Below are 19,867 nucleotides of genomic sequence, written 5' to 3'. Positions count from 1 at the left end.
GTAAAATACATTTATTCTATATTTAAAAGATATAAACATTTATGTGTGTAAATTATAAAAGGTAAATGATTCACAAATATAATTTGAATGTTACAGCACCCCAAAATTACTAATTTTTGTTTTTATTCAAAAATTCTACATAAAAAAATCTGAAAACTCTAAATCTATATTATTAATATAAAAATAGCAAATAATTAAGTAATTTATAATTTATTATCGCTTAATTTATTAATATTTTATATGTAATAATATATCATGTTTTTTAATTATAAATAACTACCTTTGTTCAACTACTAATAAAAAAATTTATAATTCATAAAATTATATAATTATTTTTTTTACAATAAAATGTAATAGAAAACATTATGAACAAAAATAAAAAAACAGAACAAAATCTATATTTAGTGTTGTTATGTGTGAAATGGAAAACCCCTTTAAGTAAAATATGAAAGGAATCATACTTTAATAGTATCGTCTTATATAAAAATTTTGATAAATTTGCATATATTAAAAATTATATTAGAAATAAACAAAAATACAAAATACAATAATAAATTTAAAAATGATCAATCCATCAGTTCTAGAATAATTGTCATATCACTACTATTATTTTTAATATATAAGCATAGGTGTTATATAAATTCTATATGGAACAGTATTCTTTTATTTTTTCAAGAAATGTATTTTCTTTCTCAATATATAATTATAAACGTTAATAGCAGCACATTTATTGATATTTCTTTTCAATTGTTTTTCAATAAATGAATTTTCATACACAAAAGATCATTAGTATCCTATATGTATATAGTTTTTTCATTTATTAAATATCTCTTAGATATTTTTTATTTAATGAATAAAAACATTTCTTTCGTTTAACGAATTAACTATTTCATCCTAAGCCTCTCTTAATTTTACATTTTACTTAAGTACATAATAAATATGAAGTTCATTAGCCCTATCAGTTACATTCAAAATTTTTATTGTTTTTATTCTTAACTTTTTCATTTATTATTTGTAAATTTTAATACTATAAAATATAATAACATTTTAAAATACTATTATAAAAAAAAATCCATTAGCTCTTTTACGTAAAGAATAACTATCATTGTTATTTAAAAATTTTCCAAAAAATAATAGAAAATCATTAAGTTAATACTTAATGATTATAAATTTTAAGATAAATAAATGATTTCATAAATTTTACCAATATTTGGTTATAAAAGGTGATAACAGTTATATATTTTTTTTATATGTATATTTTAGAAAACAGTTACCTTACATATCATAAATTTTTTTTTTCTATTATTAGCATTCTCTATAATTTTACTTTTTTCTTTCAATTATTTGTATTAAACAAAATGCATGTTATATGACGTTCCTTATGAATTTTATAATATAATAATTATTTCTTCAAAAAAAAAAATATATATTATTTTCCTATTATACACAAAGGAAATAAATTATAAAATAGGAAAACACATTTCGAATTTGTGTATGTAATATTCCGTGAATAATAATATTATATATATATATTTTACATATATTATTAACTAAAATTCTAGGATTGTTTTGATGTAATTAAAATAAAACAAATATTCTTTTAGAATATTTACATTTTAATCCTAAAATATATTTTTTTAATATATATAAATACTTTAAAAAAAATAAAATAAATAAATGAAAAAAGCATTTTTCTATTTGTATATATATAATATTTAAGAAATAATTCAACAGAAAACTTCTATTTAATATTTAACATATTTAAGAAAATTTTCGCTCTTTTTATATATATATTTTAAATTATAAAATAAAGCTTGTGCTTCAAATTAGATGAATTCACTATTAATTTAGATAATTTACGTTTATAATAAAAAAATAAAAAACAGTGAATCATTTTATATGTAATATAAAAGTAATTTTATATAATTATATATTATCTAAATATCCCCATTTACCTTAATTATTTTTTAAAAGATTTAAAAATTACCAAAAAGAGATTAGTAGAAATAGAGATAGTAAAAAAGGCTCTAGAGTATAATAAAATATATATTGTAATTATTTAAATCTTTTTTATTATTATCTGATTCTTTTTTGGAATCCATTTTTATAAATGCACCATTTTTGTTTATATATAATAATTATTACAAACCCCATATATATAATTCACGTAAATATAAAAAATATATATATATTCGTAATATACTTTTAAGGAATGTTGCATTTATTAAGTTATATATATATTTATAATGAAAAACTTATCAAAATAAAAAAGATTTGTTTCTCAATAAAGAGACATTATAATTCTCTGCAACCATTTAGTAATAACATAATCATAATATATATATATATATATATATATATATATATATATTATAATAGAAACTGTTAAAAAGGAAAAAGAGAAGTAATAACAATTATAAACCTTCTAACTTAATTTTATGGAAGATATAACATTAAAAAAAAATTTTTGAATTGAATTCCCGCAATATCTTTTTATATTTAATATATATATTTTTTTAGTTTTTTTATGTTAACTTTAAAACAAAAAAAAAAAATATTTTAGTTAAATATTTTATTAATTATTTAAAGAAATTTACAAAAAATAAATAGTAATTCATATATATAAAATAAATAATGAATTTTCTATAGATTTTAAAAAGTTGATCTTAAATTTTTTTAGAAAAGAATTAAAATTTGTTGTATTTAAATATTTTTTATTTCGGAGGTATGTTTTTTTTTTTTTTTTTTTTTCATGCATATTTTAAAAAAATTAAGATAAAAATAAAATATATATTAAAATAAAATTTTTTTATAAATTAAAATTTTTTGTTAATTGTTTATATTTTTTTTTTATTTTATGGTATTTATGTATATTATTCTATTATGTAAATAATTATAATAATAAAATATATTATTTTCAATAAAAAGAACTACAATAAAGTAATATTTAAAGAAAAACGTTGATACTCCCCTAATTTATTCGTTTTATTAGTTTTAGAGTGTCATTATTCTTTAACAATAGGGGGGGACTATATATTTTTTTTTTAAATTAAAATATAAAAAAATACTAAACAACCATAATTTTTTATTATATTTTAAAATATTACATTCCAAGAATATATAAATAAGAATTATATATAAAAATTACCCAAAATGAGAGTAATATCAGCATTCTTTTTTATATCTGGAACCTTTTATATTATTTTAACTCCTAATGTTATTATAAAATATGTTTCTGCTGTAGTAAGATAGAAATTACAAATAAAAATAATATATATTATTATATGATATATATAAATGAGAATAGTTTAAATTCATTTTATTTATTAATTTTTAACTTAAAAAGGGAGAAAAACATTTTTTTAATTTTTTAAAATTTAACATTTAGACTCCAGGAGAACATGACCTAGTTGATGATGGAGATGCACTTGAACTTACGGAAGAAAACGAAGGAATTTGCGATGAAAATGATATGGAATATGAAGAAGAACAAGAACAAGAACAAGAAGAAGAAGAAGAAGAAGAAGAAGATGATGATACGTTTAATGAACATGATGGAGAGTTAGGTGACCCCCTTGATAACAATTCTTTAGAAGCTTCTCTCTTAGACGGCGTCAACGATATTAATAAACCAGTATTTAAGTATAAACATTGGGATGATTGGCTGAGGTATACTAAGGGAGATGGTATGAAAGTTTACAAGACAGCTGTTGATACACAGAAACAAAAATGGAAGAGTGAAAAAAATAATGAATTGGAAAATTTTTTGTTATACTTAGAAGGTAGATGGATGCATTTTAATGGAAACATAGATAAAAATTGTAAAACTGGCTTTTTGTGGAGCACTAACAGATGGACTGATAAAGATTGGATTACATGGTTTAAAAAGGACGGATTGAAATTTTTAGATGGTCAGTTCCAAAAATGGTTGGATTATAATAGAAAACAATTATCTTTTTGGGTAATGAATGAATGGAGAAAATGGGTGTCAGAAAGAAGGCTTTATCTTAATGATAGTGTATGGGAAGCAAGACAGAAATCTGGAAGATTAAAAAAATGGTACAATTATATTAATAAAAAGGAAAAAGATAATACTAATAAAATTAAAGTATATATAGATAAATGGGAAAAAAAAACGAAAAATAAATATAAAAAATGGAAAAAAGTTTTTGCTAAAACATGGTTAGAAAGCAAACAGTGGAATGTATGGCAAAAAGACGTACTACATAGTAAAAAGGAAGTATAGACAGATGAAGATGATAGCGGAAGTAATCATTCTAATTAAAAAAAAAATATTCTTACAAAATGAGTTAGTTTTTTTTTAATGTGATATATATAATTATTGAGAATGAGTTATTTCAATTTTCTATCTCTTTGTATATCTTAGATCACTTGGAAACTTGCAAATTAAAAATTGGAAATAAAAATTAATAATAGAAAAAGTAAAAAAGTAGAAACCTCACACTTTCTGTCTTATATATATTAATTTGTCCCATATAAATTCTTTTTAAACAGTATTTGTATTAAAAAAAAAATCACTAAAAAATTATAAAATATATGAATATTAGATGTTTATATTCGAAAAGGTAAACAAATTGAAAATATATTTAACAATATGGAAGATGTGTTACAAAATACGAAATATAATTTGGGAAATATCTATTATAAATAATTTATTTTGAATATACCATTTTTAATTATATAGAATGCGTTTTACATCCACTAGATTGATATATATATATATATATGTCTTTCTTTAATTATTGAAGAAAATCAAATATATTTTAAAATAATTACTTTGTTTGTACTTAAATATAAAAATTAGGTATTGAAATGGAATTTCATTTAGGGATTTTTCATTATTAGACTATATTTATTATCTATTTTTTATAATATAGTTAGATTTGCATATCTTCATAATATAGTAGCTTGAGTTCTATAAAAATGTTATTTTTTTCATTTTTAATTTGTTTTAGAACTTACAAAATTACAACCATTGTCTTTATTAGAATAACATAACATAATATAATGTTTTTTAAAAAAAAAAAAAAAAAAAAAAAAAAAAAAAAAACTCATTACATTAAAAAATTATATATGATTATTTTATAAATAAGTTAAACTTTTTGATATTACTTTTTTGGTTTTTGATTTCATAATATGTATAGGATCGCAACCATAAATTTGGAATTTAAAATATTTTGTGTTTTTTTATATTTCCATACCTTTTTATTGTTGCCGTTAATTTTTAGGATTGTACTAATTAATATTCGCTAAATTATGTTTAACTTTATTATTTTATTTTATTTTTTTGTAAAATAAATAATGAGCTTGCCACAAAGTTTCGTATATTTTCATTCTTATATTATTTAGAATTTTTAATCTTTTTATAAATTCTTTTTTTCGAACAATACGATTATTACTTATTTATAAAAGTTTAAACAAATATCTTTCGTCTCTTGTAATCTGTTAACTTGGATATTATTAAAAATTGTATATTTGTTGTTTTTCCCAACTTGTATAAAAAGATAACTATTGTTCCTACTTCTTTGTCACATGTGCTAGTTTTTCATTTCGAGATAGTACCGTTCAAAATTTAACCAATATTTTAGACATATTTATTTTATATACATTATATGTATTTTTTTCAGATGGATTAATATGTATTCAAAATCAGTTGTTATAATAAACACATTTTACTTATTTATTAAAATTTTTATAGTACATTTATTTTTTTTATATATTAAATTAATTTTTCTCCTAAATCTTGGTCATATATTTAAGTAATTCTTATAATTATTCCTACCATTTTTTTCATTTGTACTATTTTATTTAAAAAGTGAAACGTCTAATATATCAATGCGAATAACACTAACAATAATTGTGCATTGTATCTTAACATGGTAAACATCATGCACATTGTACAACATAAAAATAAATATCATTTTTTTTCTTTTAAATGATTTATTAATTTGTTAATTAGCATGTTTGTAAATAATTATTTATTTTTTTTCATTTTGTAATTATTTTATGTTTTAATACAATTCTTAAAGAACAAAATAATATATTTTTAAATAAAAGGAAAAGATGACATAAAATTAAAAATATAATACTGTTATAATGAAATTGTGTAACGTTAAAACATCTAATATACCAAGCACATTTTACATTTTAATAAAATAGAATAATTACTTCATAAAAATATATGTTTTATCATTATTCAATAAAACAAAATAATTTTTACTTTATTATATAAAGAATTATTTGTTATTTTACCTTTAAAAAGTACCTATTCATGGAAAAAATGATTTTACCATTTCAAAATAGATAATAATATGAACTAAATAGCCTTATTTTTTTTTCTAAAAAATAATTTGTAAACGTACAAGTGTGACGACATTGGTATTTGTTTACTGCTTGCTATTTATTTTGTCTTTTAGCTACCCTATATTAACTCCTTTTATATAAATAAATAAATATATATATATATGTATATATATTATATAAGGGTACAACATACTGTTGTAAAATACTTTAACTTTTTACTGTTTTTGTATACATTATTTTAGAATAAAGAGTATCACATAAATATAATAGGAACTCTTTTTTTTTTTTTTTTTTTTTTTCTTTTACTTAAATTATATATCAAAAATACATCTATTTTGAATGTTTTTATTTTATATTTATAATAATTGCTTAGAATTATCATTTTCATAATGTTATTTTAATTAAATATTATTCAAAAATATAATGATTAAAAAATCCACACCAAATTTTTTTTTATGTTATAAATGTTACAAAACAATTAAATCATTACAAAAAATATATAACAACAATGGTTCTATTTAATATATTAATTTTCATTAAATTGCGATTATTCCATTTTTAATTTTTTTAAAAAATTTTATGAGACGATATCCTTTTTCCCATTTTGTTTATTAACAGTTTTTTTTTGTACCATTATTTTTTTTATTTTTATTTTGCTATAAATGTAAATTAATTGGCATTCTGTTTTAAATACCATTACGTAATTTTACTTTTACACATTTGTTATTTTAACAACATATAAAAAACGTACATATGATTTTATTATTATAAAAATACGATACATTTAATATTTTTCTAAAAAAAATAAAATTTTTATGTTAGTTTGCTTGTTTTAAATACATTAAACAGACGAAAACGAAAAATAAATATATTTTTTAACAATGTTTTGAATTTTTTTTTTTTTTTTTTTTTTAAACCTTAATAGGAACAATTTTATTCAAAAAAAAAAAAAATGTAAATAAATAAATACGAAAAGTAAAGAAGTAAAATAATAGAGTAATACACATAAATGAAAAAAATAAAGTAATATATTAAAAGTCGATAAAAATTAATTTGTAAAAACAAAAAAGTATATACCAAATAATTCTCCTTTAACTAAACAAATTACATAATATTGCAAAAATAAATAATACAAGGTAACAAAAAAAGGACAAAAAAATAAGATTTATTCTAACAACGTTGTTAATTGAAAAAAAAAAAAAAAATACTTAAAACGTAAAAATAGTTATTTATATTAAATTTTACATGAAATTTTTTATGTATGTTATAATATCCATTTTACATGTTTACAATAAAATAATAATTTAAATTTAATAAATAGTATAATTTTAAAACTTGTAATTAGTTTATGTTGCGTAAACGACAAAATGACATAAATACAATTGGGCTATTTTATACAAAAAAATTTAATTATAATTATAAAAAAAAAAAAAAGAAAGAGAAAATAAAATAAAGACAGATCTTTTATAATTACAAATAGCACGTTTCCGTAAACAAATAAATTTATAAAATTAAATTGTTAATAAAAAATGTTCAAAAATAAATAATATATACCTTTACATTAAAATATTAATAATCATAAAATGAATTATAAAATAAATGAGTAATGAATTAATGTATTTTTAACCAATATATATATAACTATAGCAGAGAAAACTATTATATTTTTTTTTTTAGAAGAAAATATTTTTAAAACTAAAAATCGGGGAAATTAATCTGGATACTATTAAAAAAGATTACTGTTAAAATAAAAACACATCATAAAAATAAATATAATGTCTATAAATTTTTTAAATTAAAGTAACCCAAAACCTAATTCTGAAAAAAAAAAAAATGAACTTGGCTTTTTTATGAATTCAATATTTTTTAGGGTTTAATTTGCACACTCTTTAACTTTTTGCATATATTTATGTTTTTTTTTTTTTTTGAATGGTCATAATAAAAAAACTAATTTAATTTTTTTTTCATACTATTTTCTAATTTTATTTTGTTTATTTCATTGTTTTACAATAATCTATTTTATAGATATAGATGAATTTTCTTTTTTAACGAGGGATATGATAAAATATGGAACCTTTAAATTCTTATATAAATTCTATTTTGAATTTTATATAAATATTTTTTAGAACAAGACGAAATATTTTTTTTTAACCCCTAGTTCCCATTTACTGCTGACCTTTACTAAAATGTAAAAAAAGAGGAAAATTATTAAGAATATATCATTTATATTATAATTATAAATGAAAACTTTTTTTCGAAATTTTACAATGAAAAATAAAAAGTTACTATAATACTATCAAAAGTGAACGGGTTCTACAATATTTCAAGCATATCTGTTCCTTTATTTATTCTTTTCTTCTGATTTTTTTTTAAATTATGTTTCTCCAACTATAAGACATAAAAAATAAATTTTAAATTATATAAAATACTTTATTGATTCTTTATGAATCGAAATTTATAATTCAACTTAAACATAATAATACATATATTTTTTTTATCGTTTTGACAGGATCAGGAAATGAAAATGATACCATTAGTAAATGTTCCACCCACATTAGAACAGCTCTAGGAAAAATGCATTCAGTCTATAGGGGAATAAAAAGATAAATAAAAGAAGTTTATATGGGAAAACTAGAGAAGAATTTTAAAAGATTCAAAGATGCAAAGAACGTTCGGAAAAACAAACTAGTTAAAGGAAAAAAAAAGGAATGGAAATAACGAATAAAATAAACGGAAAGTAAATGGATGTGTTATAAGAAATATATGCCCAATGAATATAAATCTTCTACATTAAGAACATCACTACCATGATATTATTCTCAATAGGAAGATTGGATAATAATAGAATAAGAATATTCAATTAATAGGAAAGCACTATTTTAGAATGCAGCATATTTGAAAAAATGAATTCATTGGAAAAGTGGCATAATCATAAAATGCCTAGAAAGAAAATAGATATATAAAATAGGTTTTTACTTGGTAATATTGAATCTTAACACATTAGTAGAAGGGTTATATATATATATATATATATATAACAGAAAGGTGGAAATTGTTCAAATGGAAGGAATAGATTAATATGGAAAAGGGGGAATAATTGAATTAACTACACTTTAAGGTTTGTACATTCATGAACAATAAAAGGAATAAATAGCTAAAATGGATTATTGATCAAAAGAATTTCTTTATAAAATAAAAAGGAATAATTAGCTTACATATAGATTAGCATAAATTAGCTTAGTTTGAAGATTAAAGAGGGGAAATAAATTTATATTCAAAAGTATATATCTCTTTACCAAAGTGCCATAAAATAAAATAATTAAGAAATATATTATGTTTTCATAGATTTTTAATTATAAGGATACGCTCTTTACAAAGTAACTTATTAAGAGGAAATGAGAAAACCAAAGAGAAAGGATATTATATTACATAGAAAAATATAAACGTTTGTTTTGTAACATTATTACTAAACACTTATTCGAAGCAAAAGTTTTTCGGTGTAAAAAGATATAAGAAAAATGAATATATATATATATATATATATATATATATACATATTTAATAATAGAAAAAAAATAATGATTTATTACTTCATCTAATAATTTTAATCTAATAATTAATTCTTGATAAAAATGTATATAATACCTATATTTTATAAGATTATACTTCTAATTTATGGGTTAACCTTTATTTTGATACTAAAACATACATGGTGTATCCAAAATTAAATCTTTTTTTTCTTTTTTCTTATAAAATAATTCGCAAACAAAAGTGTAAAGTAATTGGTATATTACCATAATACTTTTCTTTTTTTATATATATTTATTTTTTTCTTATATATCAAGATTTTGTATGCTATATTATTAATAAAATATAAATTCTTCTATTATTTTTCTATTTAAACATTAAATATATGGTTTCACAAACATTTTTATATATATTAAATGTTAACTGCATATAGTAGTAAGTAAACTACAAAATGTAATAATCATTATTTTACCTATAAAAATATTACGTGCAAAAACATGAAAACAACGTATCATAATGCATGGTAAATAAAAAATTTATTTTGGATGTTTATACTTGCAAAAAAATTTTATTTGTGAGTTTACATAATTCACAACATAATTTAACAAAATAAATTGCAAATGTGTAATTATAATTGATAAAAATAAATACTACGCAACTAATAAACTTTGAATGTGTAAAAATAATTATACAAGCATGTAAAATAAAAAACAAAAAAAAAGGCCAAAAATAAAGAACACTTAAAACAAATATTTTTGTTAATATTGTATTTTACGTTTTAAATAAAGTATACTTGTACAAATAAATTTTAAGTCTTTTGTTTAAAGCTTTTGCGGAATTCTTGAATGTTTGCGTGTCCATTTAATCCTATGCAAAAGATACAATATGGATTGAAGCTGTACTTTTAAATAACATTTCTTTTTATAAACCTTTTTTTTTTTTTTTTGAAATAAAATCATTAAAAATAAATAATTTTTACTTATTAAACTATTTTTCCATATAGTTCTTAATTTATTTGAATTTATTTTTTTGTAATTACATAAAGATGACATAAATATTATTTAATCTAAAAACAATTCAAATAGGTGATAATAAAAATTTGTGTTGAATGATGTAAATAGATAAAAATTTCAAAGAAAAACACAGAAAAAACAAAATTCAGATATAAGTTTTTATTCTTTAAGATATAATTCAAAAGTATTAATTTCATTTTCTAAAGAAAAAAAGAAAAAATTAGATATTACACAATATATAGTAGGAAATGTAATAAAGAGTATTCTTTTTAATTGTTTCATTAGATTAATATTTATTATAATAAATGGTTAAAAATAAATTTATTTAATTTTAAAAATTGTATTACTAGGTAATAATATTATATACTAGAAAAATATATTAATGCTAAAAATAAAATATTAATGCGGTTTATATATGGAACACACAAAATATATTATTTAATTTTATATACACTTTAAGTTTAAATGATTGATTTCATGAATGAGCAATATTTAGATAAATATAGAAATAAACTGAATTTTAAGAAAGAAAAAAAAATATTTTTTATAATAATAAATTTTCAATAAAAACTTATAATTACGAAGAAAATTAGAACATTTTTTTCATTTTTTTTAAAAACAAAATAATGTAATATTTCTAGTTTCGGTAATTTTTTTAGTATATTGAAGAAATACTATAGAATTACTAAAAATTCTTTATTTTTAGAAGGTATATTTTTGTATATAAATATTTAAAATCACATAAAAATTTGGTAAAATATTTGTTTCAAAATATCCTATTGTATATAAACAAATTTTATGTTAACAGTTCTATGTATTTTTTTTTGTTTTAATAGTTTATTTAATTTTACTTTTTTTTTTTTTTGCTGCGTATTTTACTTTATATACTATATGAATAAATTGTTCTTTTCTCAAAAAATGTAACAGAAAAAGAAAAATCATTAAGTTCTATTGACAAAAAGTATTATTTTTTTTTATATTTAAATATATAGTTACAAAATAGTGTTTTTCGTAATTGCTGTACTTCTATTTTATTCTAGATAATATTATTTAATAGCGATAATATATAAATTAAATAAAATATTTTTTGTTTATCAATTTATTTTGGTGAAAATGAATTTTTATATAAGAAATTTTACAAGCTTTTTGATTCTTACATATTCTTTTGTATTTGTATTTCTTGTTGAAATAATGTTTTTACCGGTAAAATATAAAGCAATTTTTAAAGTAGACTACATACTTGGATTACCATATTATATTTAATAGAATTTAAAAAAAACTATAAATTTCTAAATATATTTTTGAAAACTTTTAAAATTTTTATATAGAATATATCAGCATGTCAAAGCATGGATGTTTCACCATTTGAGCTAAATTACAGGTATTCAAGGAATTTATACGAGTTATGTACAAGTGAGAAGGAATATATAGGTAGTAATAATAATAAAGAAACTTCAGAAGATTTAGTATTTGATTCATTTAGTAATATTTCTGACTCATTAAAAGCATTTGATAGACATCAGGTAAATGGCATATTATTACATAACAACATGGATGTAGACCGTATGTCAGATGTGAGTTTATATAGTTGTAGATTGTCTGAATTAGGAGAAGAATTATACGATTACGAATGTCAGTTAAATGAAGAAGAAATAGATGTAATGATCAATTCTTTAAAGCCTATACCATCGAAGAGTGATCTTCTAAATATATGGAGACTTGTATGCAGGTACGAGAATTATAAATTCCTTGAACTTATAAATCATTTTTTTTCTTTATATTGTAGTATAAAACACAAATATCATGTAAAAAAAGGAAGTTTTAGAAAAAATATATGGGAAAATTATAATAATGTTATTAAAGAACTACCGTGCACTGAGGCATACTATAATGAACGTCTTAATAATTACATTAATGAGAAATCATTGACAAGAGAAGAGTATAAGGCTTTTGTTGAAGAGTATAGAAATGTGGTTAAGGAATTAAGAGAAGATTTATTTAGTAGGTGTCAAATAGAAGTAGCTCAAGTTATGGAATTACCACAGTGGAAGTTAGCGTGAAGTTTATTATGTGAATAATATTTAAATTTACATTATGTTATAATTCAGGGAAGAAAAATAAAATAAATGGTAGTCACTACTAATATAGTAAATGCTTTAAAATATGTTTTACCATTATATGAAGAAAGTGAATTCAGGTAAAAGTATTACATTATATAAATTAATATTTTTTTGGTTTTTACATATTTAACAAGAAATCCTCCTTTTTTTTTTTTCTCCCTTATTTATAATTACATTCGGAGATACAGTTTATGTATTTTATTTGCTTAATAATGATTAGAGGTATTTAAACTGATATGCTGTACTATTTTGGTTCTTGTTATTTGGTGAAAAAGTATATAAAATTGATTATTCCCAGACCTACTATCTGTAGATTCTAAACTTTCATCTTAAAATTTCTGAATTTTTTCATGATTAATATTAGTATGAATTTTATTTTTTTTGATTTATTGTGTGCACAAGGAATATATCAGTGTACTGTAGAATACTAACAAAAAAATGAAGTGTGATATATAAAAAATACTTTTATTTTATATTTATGAATTCTTTATTAAAATAAATATAGATAATAGTGCACGAATTTTGTAATTTTTATTAGATTTTTTATTTACCTTAAACAAAATTAAAAAAATAAAAAATATTAAGAACAAAAAAATACTAATATGAACGCATTAAAAGTTATAGTTTTTGTTTATTTTATTCAGGATAATAAAGTATTAAGAAAAACATGTTCAACAGTAATTTTTTTTGAAGTAATAATGTGATACTCAAAAATTCTATTGCACTTGATAGCTATGTTGCATCATTTCCATGTTTAACTGAGTCAATTCTAGTTTTTTCCATAACATCTTCAGATTCATTTATGGTGTAAACCATTTTTCTTATAGTTTTTTTTTATATTATCTGATTCTTCGATTATTGGTTAAGACTTTATGGGCTGAATTATTGTTTTCTTTTAATGGATTAATATTTCTTATATAGTAAGTATTGATAAATGTTTGAAACCATACAAATGGAATTTTGTTTAATATTATATATATAGCCTCTTTTTGACTACACTTATAATAATATTTATTATATTCTGTACATAAGTTGTCTATATTTCGGTCATTTGTTTATATATAAAATATAATGAAACACTACTTTTAAGATAATCAATATATCTATTGCAAGCTCACTACTATACTGGAGAAATTTTCTTTCAAATGAAATTAAAATATGAATTGTAATCAAAAAAGTATTTCATTTCTTTCATATAAGCTGCATAATATAGATTTGTATCAGGAAGATATGAATTTGTTTTGGTGTTGTATTAGTCTTGAATGATTTTTTCATATGTATATTAAAGTTCAGAAATAATTTCTTTAAGAACTTGATTTTGATTCCTACTATTAGGATGTTTACAAACTTCATCATGTAAATAGTAATTAAAATAATAAGGGTTCTTAATATGCGTCTTATTTCGCGTATTATTGTAAATTTTTTACAAGTTTCTTTGATGTTTGAGAAAAACATCCTAAACCAAAAGGTGATTATTATCAGTATTTTCTGCCTTCTCGAAAAAGTTATCATATTTATATTTAGTCACATCACTATTTAATTTATTGTAAATTTAAAAAGAATGTAATTGAGACAATTTTTGTATCTGGAAATTAAAAAGAAGCAAAATATATTAAAATATATATTTATATTTTAGGGAAATATACATTTATCATTGATGAATAATAAATAAATTATTCAGTTAAAAGAAAAGTAAATGATTAAATAATATTGTAAATTATAATTTGCTACTTTTGTCATTTAGGAAGCACATCAATGAACGAATATATATATATTAAGCTAAAGATTGGAATTAATTCGCAGTTAACAACAAAATTTTGGAAAATGCAATATGCATATTATTGATGTATTTTATATGTTTAATTCTAATTTCAAGTCTTTGTAATATTCTTTTAAAAAAATATATTTACTTAATTTTCATAATTGAATATTTTAATATAGTCTAACAACTTTAATTATTAGTGGACATTATTAATACGATAAAAAATAAAATAATATTTAATTATGTAATAATATATAATGAAAAAGAAAGAAAAATAAACTGGTAAAACTTTAATTTACGCGTTTACTGAAAAAAAATTTATGTTAATGCACATAAAAATAGGTACTTATAGTTCTAGCATAAGAGTTATAGCTTACGTTTTTTTTTTTTTTTTTTTTTCATATTATTTTAATGAAGAAAGTACTTAATATTCATGAACTATATATCTATATATATTAAATAAGTAACCTATTTAATACTTATATTTCTGTTTCACATTAATTATATGAACAGGGTATAATTTATTTATAATCAATATTTGTAAATATTATTTTTTTAATATAATTTATGTTTTATTGGCGCTACGTACATATACCATTTAATTTAGAAATTTGTTTATATTTAAACAATATTATTCGTTTTATACTGTTTATTTCGTTTCTTCGTAGTACACCATGATACAATTATCCATTCATAAACGTATGGAATGATTTATGTATGTACTATAGGTAAAATGCGACATTTAAATGATAATAAATTTTCATTAATATATTTCATAAAAATTGTTAACGTATAATGTGAGTTGGATGAAATAGGATCCCGAAATCACAACATAACTTGTTACACATGAATACAGCATAAAAATTAAACTTTATTATTCTATTAATATATACTTAATATATTGTTTAGGACTTTTTTAAATTTAAAAAATAGATATACACTTTTTTTTATTTGTACATTACCCTAACTTACTCTTCCATAAAAATGTTTCAAATAATTATATATAATTTTAAACACAGTAAAAATGTAAATATATTCTTTTTTATATATAATCTAATCATATATATATTCTTTTACTGTGTCAAAAAGATGTTAGTGCATTTATTAAGGCAAATTCTAATTTTTTTATCATGAAAATAATCACCTTTTCACTTTAAACATGTTTTTTTTCTTTAATTAAATTCCTTTGTAATAATTCATTACATATAAAAGGAAAATATTAATATTTTTACAAAATCATTAAGAATTGTTAAATTCTTATGTATATTGATTTTTAAGGGTTATCCTCTTTTCCTCATATTATGAGTAAAGTAATGTAGTTAACATATATACAAAATATTAAAATAAAGGAATTCCTCTATATCATAGTAACCATTTAACAAAAGGCTAATGAACTATCATTATCATCTTAAGATATATTCTTATGATAGAACAAAAAATGAAAGTATTCTGAAAAGAACGTTGAACCTTGAAAAAAAGTTAACTAATTTGATTAGTATTGAATGAATGAAGTTTAAGATTTTTAAAATAATTAATGAGAAAAATATGCATACTATAAAAGTATTTTTAGGTCAAATAATAACTGTGTTAAGACTTTGATAAGACATCGACAATAATATTATTTTTGATATACTAAGGTAGCAATATTGTCATGAGGGAGAAATAATGAATTAGAGTAATCAGAACTTCACTTAAAAAAAATTTAAAGGAAATGTATAAGTATTAGAATAATAAGTATGTATTGTTCATTTTGCATTGTCTTTATTATAGTACTATTTGATAATCTCTAAAGATTCAAAAAACCCTATTTTTAATAATCATTAATATGGAGTGTTTAATTATATAAATAAATTGTTCCTCTCAAAAAATAAGAGTCAAAATTCATTAACAAATTCCCTAATTTTAACAAAAGCACCGAATGTCAATAGTATTATTCTTATAGGAAACTAACATAAATATAAAGTATAAACATTATTCTAATAATAGTTAAAATAATATAATACAAGAATAAATATATATATTATTAGCTTTAATTTTTAAAGAACCAAAAAAAAAAAACGAAAAATACAAATTATAGTAAAATTTTCATAGGATATATAAATGCTTTTTAATTATATTATTTTTTATTATTTCCTTTCTTATATTTCAAATAGAAGAACAGATATATTATAATTTGTACCTTTTTAAATAGATATGTTATAATCCAGTTGGTATAATATGACATGCTTAATGGAACGCACGAATTGTTACGTTAGTTATATTTATATATAAATGTTCTGAATAGTTTGATAATAATTGTTTAGTAGGTCTTTTATAAAGGTTGTTTCTAATTTTTTTTTTTCTTACATATTCTCTTATGTAAGTAGTACTCTAAAGGAGTGAACATATTTTTAAGTCAAAAATATAAAACATATAAAGTATATATATTTTATAATTATAGATATTGATGATAATGAATTATGTATTGTAACATAAGTATATATATTTTTAGATAAAAAATGTATATTTTTTAATAAAAGGTGATATTACGTAATTACAAAATATATTAATCATAAAGAATACTAATCCATTGATAAAATATAATATATTATATATTAACAAAATATAAATTTTTTCCTTAAATAAAAATAATCGTCGAGGTATAATGTAATAAAATAAAGATTTATTTTATATAATTGTCTAAATGATATTATACTTATTAATTACTTTTTATATATCATAAATAATATATTCTTATAATTATCATTTATAAATTACCAAATTTTTGAATGTGACTCTTCTTTGAATATAATACTTTCATTTTACTGTGTTAAAAAAGTATTAATATATAATCAGCTTTACTCAGACCATAATTTCTTTAGTGACTGATTTCCTAGGTAGAATTACATTAGGATGTATAGAAAAGTTTTGTACTTTTTTTTTTTTTTTTTTTGTGTATTAGATTACCTTGTAAGTACTATCAATAAATATTATTTTTCTATTAAAAACAAAAAAGTTTATGTTTTATTTTATAATACTTTTTAAGAAACGAATTGGAAAATGAAATTACAGAACAATTTATAAGTATTACCAACAACATTGATTCTTTTTATTATAATGCTACAACGTAATTATTAATTTTCATACTTCATAAGAAATATATATATATAATGGATATAGAACGGTTAGTGTAATAATAAAAAAAACAAAAAAACAAATACAGAGTAAATGCGCCGAAGTAAAATTTTACTAAATTTACGTTAATAAGTTTTTTTTAATTTAAATTCATTACCCTTTTTCTGTGTATTCCCTTTTGCTTAAGTTTTTCTTTTAAGTTTTTATGTTAGGTGCTTGTATTTTTAATTTCATTTGATAAATCTCATAATTTAGCTTAGGTACAAAAATCTCTTTTTAGCAATTTTAATTGTCAGAATAAATTAATTATGTAGATAATAAATAATAATAATCATGAAAGTATAAATAATAAATAAAACATTATATATTATAAAATATAATCTATAAATTCGTAGGTGTTATATAATTCAAATAATTAATAAACGTTGTATCATATTAAAATGATATATAAAAATATAAATAGCTAATGGATATAACGAAGCATTGGTGGATTTCTAGAACTTTTTAAAAATTTCTCCAAGAGTGTGAACGTTTATATCTTATATAAAATATGAATAATTTTTAGTAAAATAAATATTTTATTATATAATAACATGCTTTTTAAATATCTTTGGTGTTATCTAATTTCTTCTGTGTATACAAAAGGGTTAATGTATTTAAATTTACAAATACTTAAAGCTATATTAGTAATAATTAAGATAATATATTTAACGTGGATGTAATATATAATTCTTTTAATGAGTTACTATAATATGACATGATTTGTTTTTGTATATTAATTCATATATAGTTCAATTTAATGCTTAATACTTAAACATATATACTATATCAAATGAAAGTTTAACAAAATAGAAGATAAACTCACATAGTAGAATTACGTTATGGAAAATTACATATTTACTGTTTTATTATTATTTTTTGAAAATTAGTCTTTACTTTTTTTTTTTTTTTTTACTGAGAATTAAAATTTATATCCAAAAGATATTATTTGTAGCATATTAGCTATAATGGAAAAATTACATTTGCATTAATACATATTTATTTCTTTCAAAGAATACCTTATTGATGGATCTTATTTTATTTCACATATTATATTTTTAGTAAACATTCTAATATGTTAAACTCAGATACAATTTCTTTATGTACATTCAATTTCATGAATTATTAATTTAATAAAAATAAAAAAAAAAAAACATATGATAATTAAATTACATGTATATAGCATCTAATTAACTATATTATATATTAATACTATACACTTTTGTGGTAAAGAAAAGAAGGAACTTACACTGTAAGACTTAACAAAATAAATAAAATGAAAATTTACGAATGAAATAGCATAATATAAAATATTAACAAAAAAAAAAAAAAAATAAAAATAAAACAATATTTGAGTTCATATAAATAAAGACATTTAATAAATGAAAATAATATAATTTTTTTTTTATAATATGAAAAGTAATTCAGTGATATATTCATTTATTTCACTATCAAGATAAATCATCTGAAAAATTAAAAATTTCACATAAAGAATATTTTTATTATGTAAAAATTATTATGAAATTAATATTTATATTAAATCTAAAGACTTTAACACTTACTATGTTGTTTTTCTTAACTAAATTGTACTAATTAAGGTGTAATGAACATATATACATATTCGATAAATGAATTTACACAAAGAGTAAAAGTCAAAAATTTTATGTTGTTATATCTTTAAATGATTACATTTTATTTTGAAATACTAACGAAAAATAAACAAATTATTATGAGTAACAAACTAAATGAAACAAATAGTCAAAATATAACTTTGGAAAAATAACTAAAACACAAATATAAAGTCTATTTTCTTACATATATAAATAAAAAAAAAAAAAATAATAGAAAAAATGAATAAATTAAAAATTTTCATTTTCTTATAATATTAACAACAAAATTAATTGTATAAACACAAAAAATTAAAATGACCTATTTATATTATATGTAATATGAATAAAATTAAACAA

At 19.0% G+C, this 19,867-nt stretch overlaps 2 protein-coding genes across 2 annotated transcripts; both read left to right on the top strand.

Annotated features, from left to right (window-relative positions):
- Window positions 1-3,153: 3,153 nt before the first annotated feature.
- On the top strand, window positions 3,154-4,246 carry MKS88_004751 (tryptophan-rich protein; the record flags this gene model as incomplete). The annotated part of the gene is made up of 2 exons (XM_067217953.1): window positions 3,154-3,243; window positions 3,389-4,246. The coding sequence occupies 2 exons, from the start codon at window positions 3,154-3,156 to the stop codon at window positions 4,244-4,246; spliced, it is 948 nt and encodes a 315-aa protein (XP_067071134.1).
- A 7,968-nt stretch (window positions 4,247-12,214) lies between these two features.
- Window positions 12,215-12,925, top strand: MKS88_004750 (uncharacterized protein; the record flags this gene model as incomplete). The annotated part of the gene is made up of 1 exon (XM_067217952.1): window positions 12,215-12,925. The coding sequence occupies one exon, from the start codon at window positions 12,215-12,217 to the stop codon at window positions 12,923-12,925; it is 711 nt and encodes a 236-aa protein (XP_067071133.1).
- Between the last annotated feature and the right edge of the window lie 6,942 nt (window positions 12,926-19,867).

Source organism: Plasmodium brasilianum, chromosome 13 (assembly GCF_023973825.1).
Source record: "Plasmodium brasilianum strain Bolivian I chromosome 13, whole genome shotgun sequence".
Lineage (NCBI taxonomy): Eukaryota > Apicomplexa > Aconoidasida > Haemosporida > Plasmodiidae > Plasmodium > Plasmodium brasilianum.
Note: the sequence above shows the minus strand (reverse complement) of the source record. Positions and strands in the feature narration are given on the sequence as shown.